Source organism: Oryx dammah, unplaced genomic scaffold, assembly GCF_014754425.2.
Source record: "Oryx dammah isolate SB20612 unplaced genomic scaffold, SCBI_Odam_1.1 HiC_scaffold_26, whole genome shotgun sequence".
In the NCBI taxonomy this organism is placed as follows: domain Eukaryota; kingdom Metazoa; phylum Chordata; class Mammalia; order Artiodactyla; family Bovidae; genus Oryx; species Oryx dammah.
In genome coordinates, this window is record NW_024070210.1 from 34,138,245 (window position 1) to 34,163,506 (window position 25,262).

The 25,262-nt window shown below is 39.7% G+C and overlaps 1 protein-coding gene across 1 annotated transcript in view; it reads right to left on the reverse strand.

Moving 5' to 3' along the window:
• PELI2 (pellino E3 ubiquitin protein ligase family member 2) overlaps positions 1 to 25,262 on the reverse strand; it is a 188,360-nt gene that overhangs the window by 19,542 nt on the left and 143,556 nt on the right. Inside the window, exon 3 of the mRNA XM_040226380.1 lies at positions 5,559 to 5,660. Within this exon, the coding sequence (XP_040082314.1) occupies positions 5,559 to 5,660 (102 nt within the window). The remainder of the gene's footprint in view (positions 1 to 5,558; positions 5,661 to 25,262) is intronic.

Below are 25,262 nucleotides of genomic sequence, written 5' to 3' on the forward strand. Positions count from 1 at the left end.
CATGTATCCTAAACATATGGATTTCAGGTTTAGACAACATACACCTTTTTACAAAGTGCAACATAAAATTTAGATTATAAACTTTACAATTCATCTTTCTAAAGTTGCAGAATCTTCCCTCTGCTAGGTTCACTGAAAAGCTGGATGTGTAACTCAGAAGCTCTACTGATTCAGACTGCTCTGATTTTTTCAGGCTTTTTTTTTTAAACTACCCTCCTTAGCTACTTTCAAGTATATAATACAGTATTATTAACTATGATTACCATGCTGTATATTATATACCCAGAACTTACCCATCTCACAGCTGGAAGCCTGCAGTATTTGACCAGCATCTCCCAATTCTGCACCCCCTGTAACTACCATTCTAATTTCCATTTTTATAATTCTGAATTTTTTTTGTATTTTACATATAAGTGATATTATACAACATTTGTCTTGCTGTTTAATTTCACTTTAGTTTTTTTAATTAGAAAATAACAGATACACTGCAAAATATTTTACAAATATAGGAAAGTACACAGGAGACTATGCCAAACTCAGGAACAAATCTGTCCTGAATCCCTATTCCACTGAAGCTCAGGAGTAAAATGTGAAAAGTTCTAAAATTGCCATCACACAAACCCCCGAGCTCTCACAAAGACACAGGCCATGACCTAATTTCTGTCACCTCCGTGGAAGAGGGCGAAGATTTCTCATGCTCTGTTAAAAGCTCAAAGCTAAAACCACACTCCAGAAGAATGTCACACAACTGTTCCTTGTCTACAGAGATTACTCTCTTCAAGAAAGGTCACCCCCCATGTATTAAATTAGTGTCTTGATGAATTAACTGAAATTGCCTGTAAACTGTAAAACATGACATTTTATTCCAACTGGAACATACTGCTAGGATCAATTATTTCAAGTCAGGACACTTACCCAAGTGGTCATTTAATATTTGTTTATCAGTTTCCTTCCACTTAAATCTAACTTGTAGAGTGTTAGTATATTTCTATACTTTAGGACACAAACCTCATGTTGCCCGAGATGGGGGGACAAGGCCACTTTCCTAATGAAAACTCACCCAATGTGGAAGACTTGGAGCCTGTCCTTTCTCTGACTGTTGGATCAATTCTACATCATTTTGAGGCTAGTCATATGGACCAGCCATGATGTATTTGAATTCCATCTGATATTCATATAGTAGGCACAGGGAGAATTCTTCTCCCTGCTGCTGACTGATAGACACACACAGCATCAAATGGCACTTTCAATTGTGTATGCATATGAGACAAGTTTGTGTTTGCCTGGTTGTCAAAGTCAGTATGGGTAAAATGGTATAGAAATACCTGAAAGGGCCTCCTCCATCTTCTCTAGACTAATCAGTCCTACCTGTGCCCCTGCGTCTGTTAACCTTATTTTGTCACTTCCCTTCTATTACTAGGAGGAGCTATTGCTGCTCCTATCCAGCCATCCATCAAACATTCTGGAGCTTCTCAAATTATAGGACTGTGAGGCAAAGGACTAGTTTTTTTGGATTTGCTTTTAAAACTTCAAGCTGTCACTTAATATCTTTTCAAAATATAACAAAAGTCAGTATTAGAAAAATACTTCATCCACTTCGATGTTTCAGGAATGTCACACCGCTATTACAAGTTTCCAAATGCATTCCTTCTCAACTTCCTCACTCACCTCATCCTGGACGTTTTGCTGCTTGGCTAAGCAGCCTGAATATCACTGTTCCAGACTAGTCTCTCATCTTTAAAAATGCTTTTCCTTTGTTGGAAAGCAATTCTCAAACTGGAGCTCCATTTCTCTGATTCATTCTCCTGGTAATACTTCCTGAAAAACTTGTCACTAGTCACTACCTCTGTTTCCTTCCTCATCCTGTAACCCACTCCTGAGCCTCTCCATCATCATGCTTTCAGCAGGCCTGGCTCCACTGAAACTCTGCTTGCTGACGTTTCCAGGACTTACACTCAGCATGTCCTGGTACATCTGTACCTAGTATTAAGTTGATGAAACCCTTCCAGGCTAGCTGGTAAACAGCTCCTTTCTCTTTCTGTTCTCTCCCCAGGTTATCTCATCACATTCCATTTACTAGCCCCAAAGTCCTGGTATCTCTCTTCAGACTAGCACATATGATCTCCATGTGGATGTCTAATAAGCATCTCAAATATGACATGTTTCCAGCAGAACCTGGATCCTCTTCAAGCCCTAGGTTCCCCATGTCAGTGACTGGCACCCAGTTTGCTCAAGCTAAAAATCAATACCCACGAGCCACCCTTGATTCTTCAATTTCTCCACACTCATGTTTAACCTCGTGTAAATTCTATCCACTCTTCCTCCAAACACATCATCAGTCCTTCCACATTTCCCCACCCTAGCTCTAGCTGCCATCAGCTCGTTGTTGGTTTGCATCACCTCAGCCTCCAATCTTTCTCCCTGTTTTCACACTTGCCTCCTACATTCTTCTCTGGACAGTCCTTGGAGATATCTTAACCAAATGGAAGTAGAATTTTATCTCTTCCTTGTTAAAAAATCCTCCAACAGTTTCCCCCAAACTCCTAGAATAAAACCCAAACTCTTTACTTGGCCTAAAAGCCCCTTACCCTCTTGGCCTCTGCCTACCTCTGAGTTCATCTCTCACCACTTTCTTCCTCCTCCACTCTGCTCTGGGGCCTTGGCACTGCTGTAGTGCTTGCTTCTCTGTGTCTCTTCTTCTACTCCAGAATGTAGGTTCCATGAGAGGGGAGCCTTAGCTGTCTACCTTCAGTGACTAGATGAGGCTCTGACACATACTAGGTGCTCAAGAAATAAAACTCATCAATGAAAGGTTATGACAGTGAGCTTGAACCTGGTGAGCCACATACACAAACATGCACACACATGTACAATGTTTTAGGAATTTTAAAACAGTCCAACATTTTTTTCAACTACATAGATGCTAATAAAATGTGACCATCTAGAACTACTATAAACCAACTAAAAAACAAAAAAACCCATCAAAACACAAGGCCTTGCGGCACTTAGGTGTGAAGCATATGAAACTTAGAAACCAGAGGGGGAAATGACCACTAACACTGGTTTCAGGACCTGGTCAGTTTCCTTACCGCCATGATCAGAATGAATATGGCATCACTGCTTACCCTTTTAGGGGCTCTGTAAGACACTTCATCACTGCCTTTGATTCCTTTTCTAAACTGTATTCTTCTTTATATTCTACTTTCTCAATTCCTATGCTCATTTCTTGTTCCCTTTACTTACCCTATTCTAGAAAATAATGACTAAGATCTTATTCTGACTATATTAACATATTTTATCAGTCTTAACTAGTTTCTTAAATTTAGATCTAGGTTTGACTTTTTCAGACAATATTTCTGACTTCTGAGCCTATTATCTGATTCCACTATTGGAAATGCAGCAAAAGGCCCTTTCTTGATTCATTCTGATGTTCTGCTTTTAAATGCTCAGTTAACCTACAAATCATTTCAATGGGTAGTGGCTAAAATCAACAGCCCTCAGCAACAAGGTCAATACTTGAGAAATATGAATGCTGCAGTGCTTTTGCTCAGTGATTTCTTTCAATGGTAGAATTTAGACACATAAACTTGTTAAAAGGAGGAAAAAATTAAAACAAGCTTGATTTTTTTAGGGCCTTCTAAGAGCTGCTTAACTCTACTCAGGTTAATCTGACATTAATCTCCAGTATGTCCAGTTAGTCTGCAAAAGGTATGAGATTATTTCAGTAAAAAGAAATGAGTTATGTTTTCTTAATAAATCTATAATTTTTTGTTGAATTACCATGTCTTATTTAAAGTGGTTGAGTAGGTATTACATAGAGACTGGAGAATTGAGGAGACTTAAATCTGGGTTCTGCCACCAATGCCATTTTTGCCCAATTAAGGTTAAGTTCTTTCTTTTCAAAGACACAAATTTCTCAGTTATAAAATTAAAAGGTTAGTATAGTAAAAATCGGTGTTTCTCAGTTGGACCAACCCAGTTGGTCCATGAACCTCTGAGGGTCTTCAAGACCTTTTCAATGGGCCCAGGTCTTTGAAGCCAAAATTGGTTTTATAATAATATGAAGATGCTGACATTTGCTCTTCTGGTGACAAAGCAATGATGTGCTTTAGCAGGAATCAACAAACAATCCACTCAAAAAGCAGGCAGAGGACCTAAATAGACATGTCTCCAAAGAAGTCATACAGATGGCCAAGAGGCACATGAAAAGATGTTTAACATTGCTAATTATTAGGTAAATATAAATCATTTATCTACCCTGAGATATCTCACGCCTGTCAAAATAGCTATCATCAAAAAATCCATAAACAGTAAATGCTGGAGAGGGCAAGGAGAAAAGGGAAACCTCCAATATTGTTGGTGGGAATGCAAATTGTACAGCCACCATGGAGAAGAGTATGGGAGTTCCTTAAAAAACTTAAAAACAGAGCTACTATATGACCCTGCCGTCCCACTCCTGGGTGTATATCCAGAGGAAAACGTGGTCTGAAAGGATACATGCACCCCAAGGTTCACTGCAGCACTGATTACAACAGAGATGGAAGGAACTTAAATGTCTAGCAACAAAGAATTGGATAAAAAAGATGTAGTACATATATACAATGGAATATTGCTCAGCCATTAAGAAGAATGAAATAATGCCATTTGCAGCAACATGGATGGACCTAGAGATTGTCATACTGAGTGAAGTAAGCCAGGCAGAGAAATAAAAATACCGTATGATACTGGTTATATGTGGGATCTAAAAAAATGATACAAATGAACTTGTTTACAAATAAGACTTAAAGAACAAACTTATGGTTACTAAGGGGGAAGGACAGGAAGGGAATGGATAGTTAACAGAGTTTGGGATCAACATGTACACACTGCTATATTTAAAATGGATAACCAACAAGGACCCACTGTATAGCACAGGGAACTGTCTTCAATGTTATGAGGCAGCCTGGATGGGAGGGGAATTTGGGGGAGAAAAGATGTATATATATACAAATATGCTTAGTTGCTTAACTGTGTCTGACTCTTTGCAACCCCATGGACTGTAGCCCACCAGGCTCCTCTGTCCATGGGGATTCTCCAGGAAAGAATACTGGAGTGGGCTGCCATGCCCTCCTCCAGGGCATCTTCCCAACCCAGGAATCAAACCCAGGTTTTCTGCATTGCAGGTGGATTCTTAACCATCTGAGCCACCAAGGAAGCCCATGTATATGTGTATGTATATGTATGAATGAGTCCCTTTGCTGTACACATGAAACTATCACAACATTGTTAATTGGCTATAATTCAATACAGCTGGTTCTAAAAGTCTCTGTTCTTGTTTTTAGAGTCTCTCTTTATTGCACTGAGATCTGAGAATGTAGTCTTTATAATTTCTTTTTGCAATTTTAGAACTGTTTTCTTAGTCTTTTGAAAACCAAACAGGAATAACTTTAATATTATCTTCACCTTTTCCCCTTGGAGATCACCAAACACTACTGTGCCAGGAGTTCTGACTATGTTTCAAAATGAAGGATTGAAGGAAAAATGTGGTAAAAATTTCCATGAAAAAAGAAAGATGTTACCTGAAACATATCCGTATCTTTATCATGTGTGTACTCAACCACCACAGTCTGATTCCTTGACAGAGTGTACGATATACTGTGTTGACCTTTGCAGCTGATAGCCTGATAGTGAAAGAAAAATATATAAAAATTCATTAAAATTTCAACAACTTATCACAATTCTGCTTAGAGTTAAGAGACATCACTCTATCAGCAAAACCCAGCACAAGCTAGTGGTTTTCTAAAGACCAGAGCCTGATCCTGCTATGCCCTGAATTACAGAAGAGTCCACATTGACCAGACTGGATTTACCAAATATTCATCCCTAATACGAACAATATTTTACTTAAGTCAAATCAAAGTAAATTTACTAGTTTCCAAGCCCTGATTTAATCATCCCTAGAAAAACATATACTTTCTCCATGTCACCTTAGTAATAGAATTTTTCTTAATTTATTTCACAATGAAACAGGTAACTCAATAACATTTTGTAATGGTATTTTTCCTATATGATAGGGATTATAATGAGAGTAAAACAATCACTGGAAAAAAGTAAATATTCTATTAAAACTTCCATATAATAATGTACTATTTTAGCCAATGATAATTATACTCTGATCTACATCTTATTTAAATCTTGTATAAGCAGTTGCTTAATCCAGATAGTTTTTGAGTTAATAAAAAAATGTAGCTAAGTTAGTTTCATTTAACGTAGCTTAGTTTCATCACCTCTATTTTTAGACTAAACATAATCGTCTTTGGTTTAGTGAATCTAGAAACCAATAATACAATATTGTTATTTTTTCCTCCATACTGATATATTTTACTATATCTTAAGTTGTGGTCACATAGTTTTAAATTTCCAAATGAACAAAAGAAGTTTATTTAAATTCTACTCCAGATTATTTCAATTACACTGTCCATTCCACTTTAACCTAATTCATCTTCCTTTCTAACATTTTACATTAGATATAACAAATACAACTTTAATAAGCCTATCTGTTAAACATTTATTGAATGATCACTGTATGAAGGCCAAGAAAGACTAAACATTTGGAAGTAGCTAGACATATATAGAGCACATTAATGAAAATATACTCTGAACATTTACATTTAACTAATACAATTGCTTATAGTAATAAATAGTATAAGATTACAAATCAACTTTGAAGTTAGCCTGGTTAACCTCATGGTTAATCAGCTGCCCTCAAGAACGTCATCACTGAACTGATGTTTTGTTGTACATGTGTCATGAAGATAATGCAAGTATTAGAAATAATAATTTATACATTTAATAATATTAGAGATCTAAAAAAATACTTTTTAGATTACTCAACTCCAGTAATAAATCTTAAATTTTCATTGCTCAAAGTCACATGAAATCAGTGGTTATTGATATGTGACATTTTTTCAAAATCAAATTAATACAGAACTATTTCCAATTAAGATAAGTGGATGTTTATAGTTAATTGAAAAAACCCACTTAAAATATTTTACTAAGCTCAGAGTTACAAAACTGATAACCAGGGAGTGATTACTTATATACTTATTATAACTTATTTTAGGATTCCTTAAAAAGTATCTATTACATTTAAGTTTTCCATTTATAAGTACATCAACTCAACTTTTTTGGCACATACGCTACACAAAATAACTGTAGTTTGCAAATTATCTGCAAAAGTTAACAAATGCTGGAACAGAATGCCTTTTAAAAAGTTGGACATTTTTGTACGAGTAGCCTGAAAGTGAAGCTTGTCATGCTTGAAACATCTTACCTTGAAATCGGTCTTAAGTTTGTATTCTATTCCTTAACATGCTGTAGTTTTAACATTTAAACATTTCTTACAAGTTTGCTGGGAAATCAATGCCCAGGAAGACCTGCTGTGCTCACCCCATGACTTAGTCCAGCTTCTGGGCTACTCTGGGAAGTCCTGGAAATAGGCATTTTACAGGCCCTAAGTTGCTTCTGGGCCCAGTTCTTCTAGTGTTTTATTCTAAAACTACTCTTGCGACCCAGACTATCATAAGAGAGAATAAGGCTATTTATAGGGAGCTTGAGCCCAGTGCCACTCCTGGAAACAGACCAAAACCAGGGGAACCAAAGATCTAGACCAGCCCCTGCCCGAGGGGACCCTGAGGCTTTAAATGCTGATTCAGGACACCTTGAATGATGAGTCCATTTAGACAAACTACAATTTCAGGCTTCCTCCAGTTTCCCAAATGTGGCTATCAATGTGGATCACCAGTCTTAGGAAAGGTGAATGCTTTGAGCATAGGAAAACACATTTTCTGAGACTATTTAATTAAGAAAGTTTTAAATAAGAGCTCCGTTTTGGAAGTCTCTGGATTTAGAGAAGATGGAGAAGTGGGAAAAGGATCCTACAAGGAGAACAAGTCCCAGAAGGTGATGAACTCCCCACTGTGGGGGAGATGGCTGAGGAACTTCAGATCCCTGTGACCTATCTAAATCACTTCCTGTCTTGAGGGGGTCTCCTTCTGTGAGTGCTAAGTAGGGAGGAGAGGCCTTTCCTGCAAAGAGCCCCACCTAATAGGCTGTACCTATAGTGGGGAGAAGCATGGAGATAAGTTAGCCAGGACTTAAGTCCTGGAGAAATAAGTTGGAGATTTAAGCCAGGACTGAGGTTTGGAGCAAAAGGGGGCAGTCAAAACCCAGGCTACCTCTGGCCACCAGTGGGCTCCCCAGAAATAATGGAGAGCGTCCACTTGCCTTTGATGCCATGAATCAGGGCACACATGATCTGGTCTGTGCATTTAAGTCTAGAATTGGGCCAGACTTGGGGGTTTAAGGGAAGGCAAGAGAGGCGTTTAATAAACCTGGCATTAGTTTTTGCTTTCTCTCTGCATATGAGGCATTAAACTTTTCTGGGGTTAGAAAAGTATCATTTTCTCAGCAGTAATTTTAAGATATGGCTCTCAGAAAGACAGTTTCTAGAAAGTTACAGATTCACTGACTTGAATCAATCATTTCAGGTAATTTGGAAATAAACATTTTCCCCAAGACACCGAGTTGCTTGGAGATCTATTTTTGAAATATCAGAAAGGAGAGTAGGTGAGGCTGGCCTTCTCTTGGCACTCAACAGAATTCAGTACAAACACAGTTAATGTAATATAAAGTGATTTCACTACACTCATTCAAATATAGAGACCAAGACCTTTAAAATGGTAAGGGGAACCAGCCTAACCAACCTGCCTGGCAGACAATACTGATCTGCCATATTCACTTTTCTATTGTGATGGGGAAGCAAGGTGGCTGACACCGTGTCAGGTTACTATCAGTGCCTCAAAGACAGGTCTGGTCGTCTGTGGTCTCCACCCCCAGCACTGTGAGCATGGGAGGCATTCAAGGAAGGTCAGATGAGTGAATGAACTCTACAGATTCAAGATGACACTTGCAGTGTCTTTCCTCGGGTCTTCTCCAGCTCTCCTTTACCTTTCACTAGCAAAGGTACTAACACTGACACTCTTAGCTCAAATTTATTATCTGAGAATTTTTTCAGGTTAAAAAATATCACAATTTGACAATTAAAGATTAGACAATTACAGATCCAGAGAATAAAGGATTCCAACTTTATCCAGCTTAGGAAGCTATACACTGCTCAGATGCCCAAATCATGGCCCTTTCTGAGTCAGAACTCTTTCCTCCCAGCTGAAGACCTTTTCTTCTTGGGTTTACTCTACTTGTGTCACAGGCTTGGCTCAGCTGAGTTATCCACTGACATCCAGACAAGAGCTACAGTTGGTTTTCCTGGTTCATCCCCAACTAAATGACAGAGTCCTCCAAGCCTCCAGACTTTACAAAAAAGTTAAAAAAAAAAAAAAAAACCAACAAGGTTCACAATGTCTACAGAATTGTCTTCCTCTTATAAGCCCCTATATACACATATGGTGATTTAGTCACTAAGTCATGTCTGACTCTTGCAACCCCATGGACTGTAGCCTGCCAGGCTCCTCCGTCCATGGGGTTCTCCAGGCAAGAATACTGGAGTGGGTTGCCATTTCCTTCTCCCGGGGATCTTCCTGACCCAGGGATTGAACCCAGGTCTCCTGCACTGCAGGCAGTTTCTTTACTGACTGAGCTACCAGGGAAGCCCCACGTGCAAGCCTTTATAAGGCACTTATAAAGATATGTGGTGCTGGAGAAGACTCCTTGAGAGTCCCTCCTAAAGGACATCAGTCCTGAGTGTTCACTGGAAGGACTGATGTTGAAACTGAAACTCCAGTACTTTGGCCACCTGATGCGAAGAGCTGACTCATTGGAAAAGACCCTGATGCTGGGAAGGATTGAGGGCAGGAGGAGACGTGGACGACAGAGGATGAGATGGTTGCATGGTATCACCGACTCAATGGAGATGAGTTTGAGTAGACTCCGGGAGTTGGTGATGGACAGGGAGGCCTGGTGTGTTGCAGTCCATGGGGTCGCAAAGAGTCAGACACGACTGAGTGACTAAACTGAACTGAATAAAGATATGCAATATGTAATGATATCAGAAAGGCAATTCTACAAGATGCCTGACGAGATGGATTCATGTATTCATGAAAGCTAAAAAGCTTTCAATTTTTTAAAGTATAAGGGAAATAATCGAATATTTTATTAAGAAGCAGTGGGACTGGTGTTCAATCACAAAGTAAAAGGGAGAAAGCCCAAAGAGAAACTAACTGGTTTCTAGAAAATACTAATTTGTTAGAGTTACAATTTAGCCCATTTAATTCAATTCAAGCCTTATAAGATTTCTAAGTGAGACTTTATCAACTGTGTAGGGAGAGAAAATGATATTCATCATGGAGGCAGACATTGTTGGTTACCTACCTAATGCCTTTCATCCTGCTAGCTGAGCTGGTTGCTTACAAAAAAGCCTGAAAATGAAAAGACCAGCTCTTCTAGTCTCCTCTAAAGCTAGCACATGGAAAGGTGACCCAATCCTGACCAATGGGACTTGTGAGAAATCTGGTGTGGAGTTCCTGGGTTGGAAGACATCAAGAGAGAATTCTTTCCTTTTTCTGATAATAGAAGAAATGAACAATGATTAAGGGATGGCTGGAGCTGAGATGGTCATCACTCAACATGAAAGGAAGTCCAAAAGACTCAGAGAAGCAAGCTGAGCCTTGACATCTTTGAGCTGAGCCAAATCTGAAACGTGTCTGCCCCAGACTACCACTGTGAGAAAAATGAAGGGCTTTAGGGTGCTTTCAGTTGGGTATTTTGTTACTTGTGGTGTAAAGCATCATTATATTGTTCAGCCCAAACTTTGTCTCCTCCTGGGTTTCCTAATTCAGTCAATAGAGTAACCATATTCCAACCAATCATACTTAAAACCTTCATGTTGGGACCTCCCTAGTGGTTCAGTGGTTAAGAATCTGCCTTGCAATGTAGGGAATGCAGTTTCGATCTCTGGCTGGGGAACTAAGATCCCATGTGCTGTGGAACAACTAAGCCCACGTGCCACAAGAGTCCCTGTACCACAATGAAAGATCCTGTGCGCTGCACCTAAGACTCGACGCAACCAATAAATATTAAAGGAATAGAAGTCTTTTATGTCATCTCTCAGCCCTTTCTTGCCACTGTTGTCCATATTATTACTGTCACTGGAGAAGGAAACGGCAACCCACTTCAGTGTTCTTGCCTGGGAAATCCCATGGACAGAGGAGCCTGGCAGGCTACAGTCCACAGGGTCACAAAGAGTCGGACATGACTTAGCGACTAAACAATAACAAATTACCCTCATACTTAAAATTTAACCGTGAGTCAAACGCAAGCTCACTGATTTTACGGCATGAAGGCACAGATCAAATACAAAGCACAACAAACAATGTGCAACATTTCACTTTTTCTCCTCAAATACAAAGTAGCTGTTGGGCAACTGATTACAAAACTGATTTATTCCCCAAAGGAGTTTTACAACCAGCTCCTTTATAGCCCATAACTTTCTGCTTTGGAGATTGGTGGTATAATCTAATCTGTTTTCCCTTGAATCTGGGCTGCCCGTAGTAACTTACTTGACCAATGTAATGCAGCAGAAATGACAGATGACACTTGGAGGCTTGTAGCTTTCCCTTGCTGCCCTCAAACACTTGCTCTTGGCATTCTAAGCCATAGAAGACGCCTAACTCCCCAGAGGCCACCACACCTGAGGAAGTCCAAGCTACGAGGGGAGTCCTGGAGACTGAAATACCATATGATGGGAGAGAGGCCATGGAGAAGCAAGACCCAGACATGTGAGTGAAGGAACCACCCTAGAAACGGACCCTCCAGTACCAGCTGTCCCAGCACTTGCCTCGATCAGACTGCTCACAGGAGCCCTTCCTACATTCCTGACCCACAAAATTAGGAACAAAATCAAATGGTTTTCACTAAGCCACCAAGTGTTGCAGTAGTTAGCTATACAACTAATGACAGCTGAGCCAATCCGTTCTCATGGCCTGCTGGGGCAAGAGCATCTCTGTTTTATGTGACTTATCATATAAGGCATCAAGGTGATTTGTGTGTCCCAGGGCATGGGACAGCTACAGATAAGCACAGTGCCTTTACAGAGAACAGGGGTTGTGTTTCTGATGGCACCTTCAAAGGCTCCTGAATGCATATTAAGAGGTTGTTTGTGGCTATAACAAATACATATTTTTACTGTGATAATCTTCAGTTAACAGGTTAAAAGAAAGAGTCACACTGCACACAACACCATCACCCAGACGTCTGCGGGTGTCACTGAGGAAGCTATGATGTCCAGCTCTGGCAAATCACAGGTATTATGTACACAATGGGGCATGTTTTACTCAACCAGAGTCAGCCTTATTCAAGGGGATGTGATGTGATTTATGTGTATGTGTGTGTGTGAATCTGGGTTTCCAATGAAATGAAATTCTCTTTCTTCAAATCCACAGCATACTTCTGTTGCTGTATCTCAGAACCAAACGACCCAAGGGTTCGACAATCCCCCTTGTTGAGATGTCCAGAATGCTGACTACTATAGAACTGATTACTGCTCTTTTGCCACACAGCATCAGACTAAATCCAATGAGTGTGTTTTCGAAAGCAGCAGCAGCCTCTATAGTTTCTCTTCTTGTGAATAGATAGAATTAGTGTTGTTTTTGCCTGCCAAAGTAGAGGGCCAGACACCAGGTGTGGCTTAGGCATTAAAGGAACCTTTTCCAGATAAATCTCAAGTTTTCATAGAGCTGCTCTGAAGAGGTCTGCACCATGTGTCCGAACTTGGTGATATTCTGTGATGCTGTTTACCACACCCTGTCTTTCAGTTTCTAGGGAAACATCTCGCAAAGAAGTTAAGAGATGCTCTAACAACCCATCAGATGGGGATGAGCCTAAAAATGTCCTTAACAGTCTACTCATGGAGCCAGAGACCCGTTCGTCTTTTGGGTCCCACCAAGAAACGTAACATGAGCTTGTGTTCTCTATAGCCTTCTAGACGATGTCCACGACTCGGCACTCTTTAATAAGGCACAGTAGATTGAGTACAGGCTCCCCAGCCATGTTTTAGGCAAGTTTATTTTAAGCTAGTTTAACTGTTCATTCTAATTTGTACATTAATATTTCAGCCCATTGTACAATTCAAATACATAACTATGCAAAACTATTATTGCAGAAAGGAACTGATAAAATGGAAAATAACTACACTGACCTTTCCCAGCCATTCTGGTTATAAACACAAACCGTCTGTGATAGGGTGGACTGCTATAGAAACATTTTAATTGACATGGAAAAAATAATGGAATCTGTTATGGGGTAGGACTGAACTGGGCCAATGAATGTAACCTTCTTTGTTTAAAAACACCTTCTGATATTTAGAGCAGAAAAGTGCACATTTATGAGCAGATGAATGAGTCTGCTGTGAACTCTGTAGCATATTGGAAATAACTGATGAATGACTTTACTACCCAGAGCATCGTGTCTGCTGTGCGATGCTGGGGCAGTATGGGGGTGGGGTGGGTCCTAGAGGGTACCAGCACATATGGGCACAGTGTAGCTGCCCTATAGGTCTTTGGCATTGCTTTGCCTCATTGCAACATCCACTGATAATCCAGCACATGCCTGAACATGGGGCAAAAGGGAATATTTACGCCAGATGGCTGTCTCAATATGACTACTTGGTTTATCCTGCTGAGCTTCCAAGTTTACATGTACTTTGAAAAGTGAAAGTGTTAGTCGCTCAGTCATGTCCGACTCTTTGCAACCCAACCCCGTGGACTATAACCCATCAGGCTCCTCTGTCTATGGGATTTTCTAGGCAAGAACAGTGGAGTGGGTAAGCCATTCCCTTCTCTAGGGAATCTTTAGGGAAGGACAATAAGACCATGTGTGGACACTGCAGAGATCAGTGGCCAGTGGATTCTGATGTTGAGGAAAAAGCCACACTCTGGGCCCCAGATCTAGATCCTACTTTTGTCACTCACCCACTGTAACCATTTCACAGAAGTCATCTGTTATTACCTTTATAATTTATCAACAGAATGGGTCAATGTCAGTAGCATTCACAACACTGTATTCAAAGCAGAGGGAATGATGCATAGCATGGCACTGTCTCTCCTCAAATACAAACCTGTACTCGGAGCCATCATTTTCCTGTGGTCCGTAACACAAGCTTTAGAGATTACTGTTCTGTTTAGCTTTAAATATATGTTAGATATTGACTGTATTAATTAGAGATAATCCTGGTTTGAAAAACATGTTTTTCCAGAACTAATGACTTTTATGTCAAGCTGACAAGTATAATTAGGCAATAAATCGTCAATCAGTCTGGTTCAGATTGCTGCGGGGAAGATGAGATCTCTGCCATCCTTGTCAATTTATGTATAAAATATGCATGAGTACTATTTCTAAAGAGAGGAGGTGGCTAAAGGGAATTCATAATTTATTTTTGCATAAATATACTCTTTAAAATATTCTATCTTTTCAAGGAGCCATATTTCAAATGAGTGCCCAAACCATGGCTACAATTAGAAAGTCACAAAATGCCTACTTGGGTTTCATCAAAATCAACAGTGTTTCATAAACTAAATCAATCAAAATGATAAGCCTACTTGTTAGAGGCAATGGCGTTGAACTTGGCAGTGGGCCACACCCACGCCCGTCTGGGATTGGCTCACTGAGCTATTCCACAAACCTTGGCAGAGAACCTAGTGCGTGCACAGGGCTGGGGCAGACGCGGTCAATCAATCCAGCAAACACAGATGCCAGAGAGGATGTCTGAGCGGAAACGTGTTTCTAACTTGGAGTCACTCCTAATTACACTGAAGCTGGATTTGGTCACGGTAGCAATCATACCAATCACAGGAGATGACCTGATACAGTTCAGAGAGAATGACACACTGAGGGCTGTGGTTGGAGAGCTGGGCAGGAACACGCTGATGTGCCTTGTAGCGATCTGTTCCCAGGAACTCGTACACCCCTTACACTGATGGAAAGAAAACCTCCTTGAGGGCAGGAACTCCTGTCTTTTTGAATCAGTCTTCGATTCAGGCAGGATACTGCATGGCTAAAAGTACAGATGAGGCGGGTTTCCTACTTCACTGATGACCGGCTGTGGGACCCTAGGCAGGTTACTTACATGCTCTGTGCCTCAGTTTTGTCATCTTACAAGTGCTGGCCTTGGGTCCAGGAAGTGAAGTGAGTGAAGTGAAGTTGCTCAGTCGTGTCCGACTCTTTGCGACCCCATGGGCTGTAGACTACCAGGCTCCTCTGTCCATGGGATTTTCCAGGCAATAGTCCTGGAGTGGATTGCCATTTCCTTCTCCAGGGGATCTTCCCAACCCAGGGATTGAACCTGGGTCTCCAGCATTGTAGACAGACGCTTTACCGTCTGAGCCACCAGGGAAGTCCAGGAAGGTTAGAGCTATCTCAGGGCAAAGATGCTTTAGCGACTTTTATATCCTTCCAGTTTACCACCAAGTGCTGAACGAGGGACAGGTTCGGATCCAAGCCTGTATAAACCTATTAGGCTATCCTAAAGTGCAGTCCCGTTTCCATTATTTTGTCTCCTGTCTTTTGGAAAATAGGGATGACGTGCAATTTCCCCACAGAGGACACACATCTAGACACATGAACAGGTCACATTAGTGACCGTCTGTTTCTAACGGTGACTTTGAAAAGGCAGACTTTTCAAAGACATCACCCCACACGGGCTGCATGGCAGCGCCCATGAAGCAGGAGAGGACGAGGGATGCTTACTCCTTGGAAGGAAAGTTATGACCAACCTAGATAGCATATTCAAAAGCAGAGACATTACTTTGCCGACTAAGGTCTGTCTAGTCAAGGCTATGGTTTTTCCAGTAGTCATGTATGAATGTGAGAGTTGGACTGTGAAGAAGGCTGAGCGTCGAAGAATTGATGCTTTTGAACTGTGGTGTTGGAGAAGACTCTTGAGAGTCCCCTGGACTTCAAGGAGATCCAACCAGTCCATTCTGAAGGAGGTCAGCCCTGGAATTTCTTTGGAAGGAATGATGCTAAAGCTGAAACTCCAGTACTTTGGCCACCTCATGCAAAGAGTTGACTCATTGGAAAAGACTGATGCTGGGAGGGATTGGGGGCAGGAGGAGAAGAGGACGGCAGAGGATGAGATGGCTGGATGGCATCATGGACTCGATGGACATGAGTCTGAGTGAACTCCAGGAGATGGTGACAGACAGGGAGGCCTGGAGTGCTGCGGTTCATGGGGTCGCAAAGAGTCGGACACGACTGAGCGACTGAACTGAACTAAACAGGGAGCCACCAGTAAATGCAAGGTCTAATTTGTTGCCATAAGCAGGCAAACTTCCCAGTGCTATAAATTGAATATGACATAAATTGATTTTATACTAAGATATCCAAAGACCCACCATAAAATTATTTTAACATGTAGGCCAGTTTATAGTTGTCAAAATGATCCCTTGAGTACTGAAGAATAAAAAGACTAAAATTTACCCTTGCCTCAAACTAAAATACAAAATTTTATTGATTATCTATCGTGAAAAAAGCAAAAGCTCTCATTTAAAAGACATTAAAAAAAATGAAAAGTTGGGGGGGTAGTTCAGTTTTTTCCTTCATTTTACTTGGGATTTTATTTTTAAGGCTTGGCCTTGAAAATTTGGCCTTAAAATTTGTCCATCTGCTGAATAATCTCATTTTCTTCATGGAATAAAACCAGTTGAATAAGGCCACATCACAGTTATGTAGAAATATGAAAATATTTACTTTCAAAGACAACATTTATCTTGGCAGCTGGTATTTTCAAGATGTTCAGCCTGCTGGAATGATGCAGGTTGCGATCCTATTACACAAAACTTTGAGTAAGACAATGACTGAAGTACAAGGAAACATACATGTACCTAACATGTATACCTGCCCCCACGCAAGCCATTCATACATGCTTTGGATGTTCTTCCTCAAGCCTCAATCAACTGAACTTCTTAGAAGGGCCTCTGTTGTCTATGTGTCCTTGGGCCATATTCTGAATCTATTTCTTAACCTGTAAAGTACAATACCTGCATTGAAGAGTTGTTGGAAAACCTCGAACGATGTTTTTAAAGGGCACAGAATCTAGTTCCCAATAAATAATAATTATTATTCTAGTCAGCTATTTTTATGACTAAAACATTAATAATCTCTATCAGATCATTTAATACTTAATTATATAGGGTCCTCCAGATTCTTGATTGTTTTGGAAGGCAAAGAATATTGTTACATATCGTTGCCTAATATGTGTGTGTGTGTTAAGTTGCTTCAGTTGTGTTGGACTCTCTGTGACCCCACGGACTATAGCCTACCAGGCTCCTCTGTCCGTGGGATTCTCCAGGCAAGAATACTGGAGTGAGTTGCCATGCTCTCCAGGGGATCTTCCCGACCCAGAGATCGAACCCACATCTCTTACGGCTCCTACGTTGGCAGCTGGGTTCTTTATCACTGGCGCTACCTGGAAGTCCCAAAGCTAATATGTATGCAGAGTACCAAATGTTACCAGGGAACAATATGCTCCTTCCGATGCAGCCCTCCAGAGAGAGCACCTCTAGTACTAGTTTCACGTGTATCCTTCTAGGGAAAATCTATGTCTATGCTAACATAGCACAGATGTCAGAAATGACAGCACACTGTCCACAGTGTTCTGTACCCTGCTTCTCTCACTTAACAATACAACTTGTACAATGATCTGTATCACCTGGCTATTAGTGCTACATCATTCTTTTTGATGTGCAGATGTAGCCTTATTTATCAATTTTTAAAGTTCATTTAAACATTTTTCTATTTTGCAAGCAATGTTGCAATGAAGATCCATGCATTCAATTTGCATATGGGGAAATATATCTAAAAGATAAATTCCTAGAGAAAACTGCTGGATCAAATGTGCACCTTTAATATTGACAGTTACTGTCAAACTACTTTGCCTAGAAGTTATACCAATTTAAATTCTCATCAGATGTATTTGAGAGCATATTTTCCCTGCCCTCACCAACACAGAGAGTTTAAGTGTCATGGTCTGTATTGTATGATCTGTGAAAAGTGGCCTTTAAGCATTTCTATTATCATTACTGAAGCTGAACATGTTTTAAAGTGCTTAAACGTCATCTCTTTTTCTTTACTATGAACTGTTTATATCTTCTGTCCATTATTTTGCGTTATTGGTCTTTTTCTTTTTGATTTGTAGGTACTCTTTACATTATTACCCCCACTGTCTGTGATAAGAGTTGCCAGTTACCCCACTCAACTGGATACTGACTTTAATGAACTTCCCTAGGGGCTCAGACTGTAAAGAATCTGCCTGCAATGCAGGAGACCCAGGTTCAATCCCTGGGCTGGGAAGATTCTGGAGAAGGAAATGGCAAGCCATTTCAGTATTCTTGCCTGTATAATTCCATGGACAGAGAAGCCTAGCAGGCCACACCCCATGGGGTCACAAAGAGTCAGACACATCTAAGTGACTAACTGAACAACATGCTTTATAGAAGTTTATCAAGTGATACATCAATAATTTTTTAATGGTTTCCAGATTTTTACCTCATAATTAGTAAGGCTTTCCTCAATCCCAAATAAAGTGAACAATTTTCCATTTTTTAGTACATTTACGATTTTACTTATGATTAAAAATATTACTTGAACACTTATTTGAACAGTAGTAAGTGGTTGTAAAGATAGTTTTCCATTTTTAGCACATAAAAGTCACAATACATGCATACCATGCAAAATGTTTTTTTCCTTGTATTTTCTGCACATTTTGTTTAGAGAAAGCAATTCTGTTATTTGATACATAATGATCATAACTCTTAGACCTTCATTGGGTTGCATCCCTTTTCATTATTAATATATTTTTTTACTCTAAATTCAATCCTTTTTAATATTAAGATGACAACTTCAATTCTTTTTGTTTGCATTTCTTTGATATGCTCCATAATCTTACCTCTAATCTAAGTAATTTTGTTTTAGATGTGTTTTATATACAGCCTATAACTGGATCACATTTTTCTCTGTGATCCAATTCTGTTAATATGTAAGTTTAGAAATATTTACATTTATCGATAGATACAAGATATATCTATACTCTGCTTTATTACTGTTGTTGCCTTTTATTACAGAAACAGCTTTCAGTTCAGTTCAGTTGCTCAGTCGTGTCCGACTCTTTACTAAGGTCTAATTAAGACAGTAAACTGCATCTATTTAAAATGTACAGGGACTTCCCTGGTGATCCAATGGTGGAGAATCTGCCTTCCAATGCAGGGGATCCAAGTTTGATCCCTGGTCAAGAAACTAAGATTCCACATGCTGAGGGGAATGCCCATTCGCCACTGCTAGAGAGCCTGTGTGCCACACCCAGAGAACTTGGCACACTGCAATGACTGAGCCCGCACATTCTAGAGCCTGTGCGCCACAACTAGAGAAGCCCCCATGCTGCAACTAGAGAAAGCCCACCCATCCCAGTGAGGAGCTCAGGTGCCACAACGGAGATCCAGCTCAGCCATGATAAATAAATGCACAAATCGATGTTTTGACACGTTTTGTTGTTCAGTTGCTCAATCGTGTCCAACTCTTTGCGACTCCATGGACTGCAGCTCACCAGGCTTCCCTGTCCTTCACCATCTCCCAGAGCTTGCTCAACCTTACATCCACTGAGTCAGTGATGCCATCCAACCATCTTGTCATCTGTTGTCCCCCTTATTCTACTGCCTTCAGTCTTTCCAGCCTCAAGGTCTTTTCCAATGAGTCATTTCTCCACATCATAAAACCATCATCATCATCAAAATTATACACCTATCAACAACCTATCGAAACTTCCTCACCATGCACCTCTGCAATTCATCTTTCCCTTCCAACCACTTCCTCATGCCCAGGCAGCCAAGGATTTGCTTTCTATCACTATAGACATTAGACTGCATTTTCTATCATTCTATAGAACTGAAATCTTACATTATGTACTATTTTTTAAATCTGGCTTCTTTTATTTAGCATCATTCTTTTTAGATTGATCCGTGTTGTTGCATGTATCAATAGTTCATTACTTCTTTGCTGAGCAGTATTCTCTTATAGGAATATACTATAATTTTGTTCATCCATTCATCTGTTGATGGATATCAGGTTACTAGTTTCTGGCTACTGCAAATAAAGCTGTTATGAATATTTATGTCCAGGTGTTTGTATAAACATATCCTTTCATTTCTCTTGGTCAAATATCTAGAAGTGAAATAGCTGGACATATGGTAGGTGTTGTTAAACTTTTAAATAAACTGCTAAACTGTTTTCCAAACTGGTTGTCCATTTTGTATTCCCATCAGCAAGGAATTGTTCCACCTTCTGCCAACCCTTGGTATTGTTATCTTTCATTTCACTCGTCCTTATGAGTGCAAAGTGGTATCTCATTGTGGTCTTAATTTGCATTTCTCTAATGAGTAATGACACTGAGAATCTTTTCATGTGCTAATTTGCCATCTATATTTTATCTTTTTTGGTAAAATGTTCAATCTTTTGCCTATTAAAAAATTAGGTTATTTTCTTAATACTGAATTCTGTAACTCTATATATTCTGAATACCAATCCTTTATCATAAGTATGATTTGCAAATTTTTCTGTCTGGTGTATCCTTTTCATTTTATGAACAATTTCTTTCAAAGAGCAGAAGTTCTCAATTTTTATCAATTTGTTCTTTTACAAATCTAGTTTGGTCTAAGAAATCTTTGCCTAATCCAAAATTACAAACAGTTTTTTCTCTATGTGTCCTTTTCAGTTCAGTTCAGTTGCTCAGTCATGTCTGACTCTTTGCAACCCCATGAACCACAGTGTGCCAGGCCTCCCTGTCCATCACCAACTCCCAGAGTTCACTCAAACTCATGTCGATCAAGTCGGTGATACCATCCAACCATTTCATCCTCTGTTGTCCCCTTCTCCTCCTGCCCTCAATCTTTCCCAGCATCAGATCTTTTCAAATGAGTAAGCTCTTTGCATCAGGTAGACTAAGTTACTGGAGTTTCATCTTCAACATCAGTCCTTCCAATGAACACCCAGGACTGATCTCCTTTAGGATGGACTGGTTGGATTTCCTTGTAGTCCAAGGGACTCTCAAGAGTCTTCTCCAACACCACAGTTCAAAAGCATCAATTCTTCGGCACTCAGCTTTCTTTATAGTCCAACTCTCACATCCATACACGACTACTGGAAAAACCATAGCCTTGACTAGATGGACTTTTGTTGGCAAAGTAATGTCTCTGCTTTTTAATATGCTCTCTAGGTTGGCCATAACTTTTCTTCTAAGGAGTGTCTTTTAATTTCATAGCTGCAATCACCATCTACAGTGATTTTGGAGCCCCCCAAAATAAAGTGAGCCACTGTTTCCCCATCTATTTTCTATAAAGTGATGGGACCGGATGCCATGATCTTAGTTTTCTGAATGTTGAGCTTTAACCCAACTTTTTCACTTTCCTCTTTCACTTTCATCAAGAGGCTTTTTAGTTCCTTTTCACTTGCTGCCATAAGGGTGGTATCATCTGCATATCTGAGGTTACTGATATTTCTCCTGGCAATCTTGCTTCATCTAGCCCAGCATTTCTTCTGATGTACTCTGCATATAAGTTAAATAAGCAGGGTGACAATATACAGGCTTGACATACTCCTTTCTCAATTTGGAACCAGTCTGTTGTTCCATGTCCGGTTCTAACTGTTGCTTCCTGACCTGCATACAGGTATCTCAAGAGGCAGGTCAGGTGGTCTGGTATTCCCATCTCTTTCAGAATTTTCCACAGTTTATTGTGATCCACACAGACAAAGGCTTTGGCATAATCAAAAAGCAGAAACAGATGTTTTTCTGGAACTCTGTTGCTTTTTCCATGATCCAGTGGATGTTGGCAATTTGATCTCTGGTTCCTCTGCCTTTTCTAAAACCAGCTTGAACATCTGGAAGTTCACGGTTCACCTTTCCAAAGTCTTATATTTAGGTCTAAGATTCATCCTAAGCTAATTTTTTTTTTTACATGATAAAAGGAATGGATCGAAGTTTGTATTTCTGCATATGGTCCAGAATCACCTGTATAAAAGGGTATCTTTTTCAATTAAGTTGCCTCTACACCTGTATTGAGAATCAGTTGTCCATATACGTGCAGGCCTATTTTTGGACCCTATTCTGTTGATCTATTTATATATCTTTATATTAATACCACACTATCTTAATTATTATAGCTTAAAATAAGTCTTGAAAGGGACTCCCCTGGCAGTCCAGTGGTTAAGAGCAGATATGATCCCTGGTTGGGGAATTAAGATCCCACATGCCATGTGGCATACCCCCAAAAAAGACTTGAAGTCACTTAGTGTGAGTATTCCAATTCTGTTCTTCTTATTCAAAACTGTTTTGGTGTTTTTAGGTTTTTGCATTTTCAAGTAAATATTAGTTTCTTTTTAAAAAGTCTGCTGGAATTTTGATAAGGAGTGTGTTGAATTTACAAATCAAGTTGGGAAGAACTGAAATCAATACTGAATTTTCTGATCTACAAACACAGACTTTCCCTTCATATATTTGGAGATGTGGTTTATAGCAATGTTTTGTAGTTTTTCGTGTGCAAGTCTTGCATATCTTTTGTTAGCTTCATCCTTAAGTACAGTTAATTCCTGTTATTCACCAGAGTTATAGTCTATAAAGTTGTTACAAACATGGAATTTGTGAATACCCAGGAGAAATGCAGGATAAGACTCTCGTGAGTCTTGGGTCACAATATTTTTGTCAGTCGATCAACATATAACCTTGTTTTATATGGGTTTCTGTTTAAAGATGCCTGGTTTAATATATACTTCTCACAAATAATTCATTGTCCAACAGGTAGAGTGTCACCTTGTCCAACCTCAAGTGGCAACTCAAATTTCCCACCATATGCTGTGCATGCCTACAAATGGCTGTGAATGTGCCATAAGTATGGGTTTGGGATTACCAATAAATTCTAGTAAGTGAGTGTGCAAATATGGCACCTGCAAATAATGAAGGTTAACTGTATTTTACATTTTTGATGCTATTGTAAGTGGTATTTTTTTTTTTAAAAATTCAACTTCTGAGCTTCTGTAGTATCTTAAAAAAATCTTGCACATCATGGTCTATGCTTTCTTTGCCTTATGTTCTGTATTTTATATGATTGCTTAGAAGGGTTATATTTCTTTCCTGTGTTACTTTTATGTATGCTGCTGCTGCTGCTGCTAAGTCGCTTCAGTCATGTCCGACTCTGTGCGACCCCATAGATGGCAGCCCACCAGGCTCCCCCGTCCCTGGGATTCTCCAGGCAAGAACACTGCAGTGGGTTGCCATTTCCTTCTCCAATGCATGAAAGTGAAGAGTGAAAGTGAAGTCGCTCAGTCATGTCCAACTCTTAGCGACCTCATGGACTGCAGCCTACCAGGCTCCTCCGTCCATGGGAAAGCACTGGAGTGGGGTGCCATTGCCTTCTCCACTTTTATGTATACAACTATATAAATATGGTTGCACTCATTAACTCTCTAATAAGGGCAATGATAAATGAGAATATTTTCATTTCCTCTCTACCATCCTCCCACACACACTTTTAATTGATTTTACAATGTTTACTGCTGTTTGCTTTTGAAAAAACCACTGAATATACTTATATTTTCCTGTTTTAAATGATAGTTTTTATCTCCCAGCTATAAAATCTGAGGATATTAGCATGCATACACTTTCCACCTTTTCTCCTCTGCCTCTCTCATCTTTTATTATTTGTTATTTCTACATTGTAGAATTTATAACATTTACATTCTGTTCTGCAACAAGTCACTTTTACTTTATTCTGGATGGACGTGAATTTGAGTGAACTCCGCGAGTTCGTGATGGACAGGGAGGCCTGGCATGCTGCAATTCATGGGGTTACATAGAGTCGGATATGACTGAGCGACTGAACTGAACTGAGTCCTACAGAGAGTGTTTAATTCAACATTTAGGTGTTAGTCTCTTTGCCTACAATTCTCCACTCACCTCCTACTTGGCTGATATTTGTCTTCTAGTAATTTCTTCAGTGAGGGATTATAAAAGTTCTATATCTTGAGTTCAAGCATGTTTAACAATATTTGTATAAAATAAATCTAGAGTAAGTAAAGAAATCTTGGGTCACTAGATTATGAAGCCCTTGGGCAAAAAACTCTAAGCATCTAGCATAGTGCAATAACCTTTCAGACAACCCCCAGATGAAATGTGTCATTGATAAAAATGGATGAAAGATCTTGTACACAAAAATGTTTTCCTCTGTGCATATTCTATCTTAAGACTTTTACAGTCTGGCTATATTTGGTAAGAATATCATCCAAAGAAATCAGGGATATTATATAATACAAGAATCAAATGGGGACAACAGCACTGGGACATAATGTGATAGTGGAAAGAATGTCAGGTCAGGAGCAAGTCAGTTTGACGGTCAGTCCCAACACCAACTAACGGAGTCCTTCTGCATATTACAAAAACCTTACAAATCTGGTAAAAGAGGAAAAGCAGCAGCACAGAATGCCGCTTTCCATTCTAAGGACACATTCCATGTAGTCATGTACAGACATGAGAGTTGGATCATAAAGAAGGCTGAGTGCTGAAAAACTGATGCTTTTGAATTGTAGTTCTGGAGAAGACTCTTCAGAGTCCCTTGGACAGCAAGGAGATCAAACCAGTCAGTCCTAAAGGAAATCAACCCTAAATATTCATCAGAATGACTGATGCTGAACCTCCAATACTTTGGCCACCTGATGCAAAGAGCTGACATACTGGAAAAGACCCCGATGCTGGGAAAGATTTGAGGGCAAAAGGAGAAGAGGACAACAGAGGATGAGATAGTTGGATGGCATCATCGAGTCAATGAATATGAATTTCAGCAAACTCCAGGAGATAGTGGAGGGGGAGCCTGGAGTGCTGGCAAAGAGTCAGATGACTCAGTGACTAGAAAACAATAATAACAGGGAAAAGTATCATTATCATCCTCTACCCAACCTCAGCTATTATTAAAATTGTTTACATTCCTTCAGAAATTAAGGGCTAAAGGACAAGAATAGGGGGCAAGGGACATCACAGAGGAAACAGTTTGACGTGAAAAATCTGTAGATACTCCATTTATACATAAGAAATCAATGGGAAAGTAAAATGGCTTGGTATTGAATGCATTGGGGAATCAGATCTGATTTGATTATTAAGTCAATAAGATTACTACCATTGATGAAAAGATCTATCCATGCAGCAGATAACACAATGTGTATTCTTTGGGTAATGCTGT